General features: G+C 45.5%; 1 protein-coding gene across 1 annotated transcript; it reads left to right on the top strand.

Annotated features, from left to right (window-relative positions):
- The first annotated feature begins 872 nt into the window (after positions 1 to 872).
- LOC133885560 (uncharacterized) lies at positions 873 to 3,290 on the top strand. The gene is made up of 2 exons (XM_062325287.1): positions 873 to 1,620; positions 2,638 to 3,290. The coding sequence occupies exons 1-2, from the start codon at positions 951 to 953 to the stop codon at positions 3,114 to 3,116; spliced, it is 1,149 nt and encodes a 382-aa protein (XP_062181271.1). The 5' UTR covers positions 873 to 950; the 3' UTR covers positions 3,117 to 3,290.
- Positions 3,291 to 4,569: the final 1,279 nt, after the last annotated feature.

The following is a 4,569-nucleotide window of genomic DNA, read 5'->3' as shown; positions in this document are numbered from 1 at the left end:
TAAAAGGAGAACAAGATCGAGGCACCGCTACACCACCATTGCTACAGTATTCACCGTCATGGTGCTATCCATCTACTCACAAACCACTGTTCCTCCATGACTTTACCGTCGGAAGTTAGAGGATTTCGATCTTGTCCAACGCCCATCTCTTCCTCCTCCGCGTTTTGCTTTGCTCGTTTCACACTTGATAGTACGGTTTGCACTTTGTACCCCGAAATCATTCACAAAAGCTCGATTTAGCTAGCCTCCAAATACACTTAACATTCTTTTGTGTAACAAGAAACAATACTATGCAAATAAGTTTCAAATTCAGGTAAGAAACTTTGCTTAACGGATGTATCCTTCTAAGCTAGAAAGAGTGATACACCTGCAAAACCTGTTGAGTTACACAAATATACTCAACTCCAGCAAAGTCGCTTTTCGGTACTACGATGATTTTACCGATCAATCTCACCCCGCATTCGACCTCAAGCAGATGTCGTTTCCAGTGCTATAGTGATACGGGATTGAATTGGCAGGGACAGAGGAACGACATATTTACAGACGGGATGGTGCTGCGATAACACTATTCATAGAAGATGACTGTGGGTCTAAAGATAGATAGAAAGTAATAAAAATTAGAAAATAGAGTAGTTGCTGAAGATAAAAAATAAAAAGTATTGTAATCATGTTAGATGATACTATAATAGTAATATAGATGACAAATTTTTTAAGTATCTACTGAAAATAACCTTACTTCTACTGATATTTGAATAGTTGCAAAAATATTAGGTCACTCAGGGACCCAAATCCAAAAGTACGTGCATGTCCATCAATCCAAAGCTTACCATCAATTCCCTCCACTTCCGATTCAAAACAAAAGAGCAGCAGCCAACCATTTTTCCAAGTTCACACGGTTCCTGCACTGCGCGACGAGAGAGCAGCACGTACGCCAATCTAGAGCCGCTCGCATGGCGAAGCTGGCTTCGTCGTCCACGTCCGCCCTCGACTTCCTGCGCCGCCTCCTCTGCGCGCACAGCGCCAGCAACGCCGACGATTCCGCCGCTGCACAGCACGGCGCGACGCGAGACCCCGCGCCGGAACCGGAGGCGAGGAGCCCCTGCATTGTGGCCAGGCTGATGGGCCTGGACGCAATGCCGGCGGATGCGCCACACGGCCACCCGCAGCCGCTGCGGCGCAGCCGGTACGCGAGCTCCGCGGAGGGGTGGCCGCCGCCGCCGCCGTGCTCCGGGGACGCCACGCCGCAGCCGCTGGCAATGCAAGCGTCCACGTCGTTGAGGGAGAAGCAGGCGTACCTGAGGCAGGAGAACGACGAGTTCCTTCTCCTCAGCTTCAGCCCGGAGGACCGCAGCGACGTCAAAGGAGAGTCGTTCTCGCTCGCCGCGGCGGAGACGACCGGGCGTGGCGAGAGGAGGTCCGACAGAGCCAAGAAGCAGGGGAGGAATGGGCAGCGCCGCCGCAAGCTGCAGTTCAGCGACCAGGCGGCGGAGTGTGACATGCAGAACGCGAGCCCGGTGTCGGTGCTGGAGGCGCGAGATGGGCATGAGGAGTCGTCCACCACTACAACTTCGTCTTCCATGGAAGAGGTGGAAAATGCTGAGCTCTGCTCAGCTAGCTCAGGTTCGTCGTACCCCCTTCCTGCATTGCATTGCTTGTTTCGTTGCTGCGCACTGTATGCTAAGCTCTTCATTTCCCAACTAATTTACATGTTTGTTCTGTGAAATTTTGTCAAAAAAAAGTCAGTACTTTGTCAAGTGTACACTGTCAATTTTTGTCAAGATGGTTCTTTTCTTGAGAAATTTTACGGTGGTCCAAAATTAATATGAGCCATCTATTTTTAGAGTCCAACGATCCAGATTAGTCAGAATACTACTCATTTTCTACTAGTAGTATAGGTAGTATATGTGAGTAGTATAGTAGTATTAGGGTTATTTTGGGAAGAAAAATACGTTGCATAAAACTAATTAACTGCAGTTATGTATCTCTAAATAGAGTAATATTTCATTGTTATTTTAACATTTTAATCTGTCTTCGGCATGAGAGTTCATTTGCTACCCATCGGCTAGGGTTAGCGATCCGATGTTTGCGGCGTTAATTTTTCTATTAGCAAAAGCATGGTAGTTAATTTTAACAAAATTGCCACAATTACCAAAATATCCAATTATATAGATCGTCGGATTAGATTTATACTACCTCTTACCTCTAGGTAGTATGGACCACCGTAAAAGAGCTCCTTTTCTTTTAGTTATGAATTGATAATTGCCGCAAGGACGTTTGTGGCCATCGTCTCATGCTTGCTTATGCAGCATAATCTTCTAAAATAGGTATCTAACAATTCCAAGAGGGCGTAATCCATGTGTCTGAAACCTCATTGTCCAAAACTGCAAAAGCTGTAGAACCAGCTCTTTCATGATAGCAACACATCACTGAGAGCTAGTACCATATACTGTAGCTAATAGTCCTTGAATTGGCCATCGAATTAAGATAACTCAGAGGGAAAAGTCGCCAATCAATTGACTGTTCTAAATGGACGGCAAATTGCGATGTTTTCTCAGTTGTTCTAGTTAGACATCAATGCTGCCGTGTATCGGCATATGTGTTTCTTCTTGCTACTGACACTACTGTCATTGTATCTAGTGACTGTGGAAGAAACTCAGTCAATATTGAAGCAGCAGAGCTCAGGGAGGAAGCTGCGATCCAATTTCGACCAGATCGATGACCTGTCTCATGCAACAAGCACTTGCCATGCCACAAGATGTTCAGACAGGGAGAGGAGGAACCGGAGAGTGGTGAACAAGGCCGAGGTGATCACCCCAGATGTAACTGGCATCTGGCAGCCCATTTGTCGAATGGTTGAGGAAGATCTCAAGAACATGGACTGGTTTACTCGGGATGGCGCAAACGTTGTCGCCGAGATGGAGTCAGGCATCCTTGATCAGCTCTTATGTGAGGCAACGGATGAACTCTTGCAGCTAAGCTCCGATGTTGTGTGTGCTCTGCCTCTCCGCTCATCTCTAGAAGTGCCTGTGTCCAAGAAATGTTCAGGCAAGACGATCAAGTGGAGGTACCCATGTCTAAGAAATGTTCAGGCAAGACAAGCAATTGGAGGCTACTGAACAAGTATTGAAGAAGTGGTCAATCGCCCTCCGGTTGTGATTTGCGTTCTGAAATATGATCATAAGAACATGAAGTGGATACGCAAACAAAGCAGCAGACGTAAATTCAGAGGTTGCTGAACCTGAAGATCTCAGGAACCTGTACTCTATTTGTAGTTTGTACTGCCAAGCTTTAAACTGTACATTCTTTAACTCTAATTCAACTGCATGTACTAGCACCTGAATAACTGAACAACTGAATGACATATGAGTTAGTTCCATATAATGATATAAATTACTGCAGATTTTTCCTCTTAGGCGCATATTGGTAGATAAATTGGTATTTTGGTCAAATTGCTGCTTGACCAACTGCAGTAGCCAAATCTATATCAGCAAAATGAACAATCTTTTTCCTGATACTACGAGATTTGTCGGAGTCTCCATGGATTAGAACAACAAACCAGATTCAACGAACAACCTCTTGATACGATTAATACTTGCGATCCAAATCAGGGGTCTTTTTGCAAAAATGACATGGCGGCCGGCGAGGTTGCGCTGCCGTCGGGGACCGCCGCCAACCCCATCACAATTCACAATGCATCCCGCGCCACCATCCGCCGGGCCCACACGCGCCACTGCCTTGGGCGCCGGGCCACCGCCTTCAGTCAGATCCTGGCACCCTCGCCGCGGCCTACGCCACCCTGGACAAGAAGAAAGAGCAGCCATGGCCATGGAGGTTTGGCAGTGGCCGACCTGCGTGCTGCCCTCGTCGCCACGGACGCCCTTCTTTGCTGCACCTCCACCGCTTCAGCCTGTTTGTAGCCTTGCCTCGCCTGAGCTCAAGCTGGCCTTCCTGCTGGCAGCATCGGTTAGAATTATAGGGTAATATAATTTTAATAATTCTTAATAAATTTCAAATATTTATATTGGAGAGAGATATAGGATGAGATGTATTTTTTATTAGTATCATATTGCTAACAGACGTGAAGATATGGAGTTTTCTCCTTATATATCTAAGGATCTACACTTTATTAGAGTGAGAAGGTATACTACTAAGGAGGGTAGTGTTTAATTTGATAAAACTCTTATTACGTGAGTTTATATAAAAATTAGGATTTTTTTTCTTCTTTCTCTCGTTGTTGCATTGTCATTATAGTCTACTTTATACCGACATCGGTATACACTAGTAATCGAAAGAGCTTGTCTCTAAAATCTCGCTCTTGAGATCTTGCACCAGAAGAGGGCGAATAAGGTTTTTAGAAGCACTCCGCACGATTGCTCAAGTTCTTCACCACGACTCATCTTCCTGATCACTTAGGCGTCACCTGCAGTCATCGTCAACAAATTCAGCGCGTTATCAGTAGGATCGATCCTGCTGTTAACACGGTACAACCTACATCTTCAACAATCTTTATAGCACAGAATTAATACATAAAAATTATGTAACTCGTACTTTATTTCTCGTGATCCCTAA

Source organism: Phragmites australis, chromosome 11 (genome assembly GCF_958298935.1).
Source record: "Phragmites australis chromosome 11, lpPhrAust1.1, whole genome shotgun sequence".
In the NCBI taxonomy this organism is placed as follows: domain Eukaryota; kingdom Viridiplantae; phylum Streptophyta; class Magnoliopsida; order Poales; family Poaceae; genus Phragmites; species Phragmites australis.
The sequence above is the reverse complement of the archived record's forward strand: the minus strand, read 5'-3'. Positions and strand labels throughout refer to the sequence as shown.

What these genes read in the sequence shown, in the direction of transcription:
- LOC133885560 (XM_062325287.1), top strand. Translation starts at nt 951, where the DNA reads ATGGCGAAGCTGGCTTCGTCGTCCACGTCCGCCCTCGACTTCCTGCGC. An exon ending in GCTCTGCTCAGCTAGCTCAG is followed by an intron (nt 1,621 to 2,637) that starts GTTCGTCGTACC and finishes CATTGTATCTAG; the next exon opens with TGACTGTGGAAGAAACTCAG.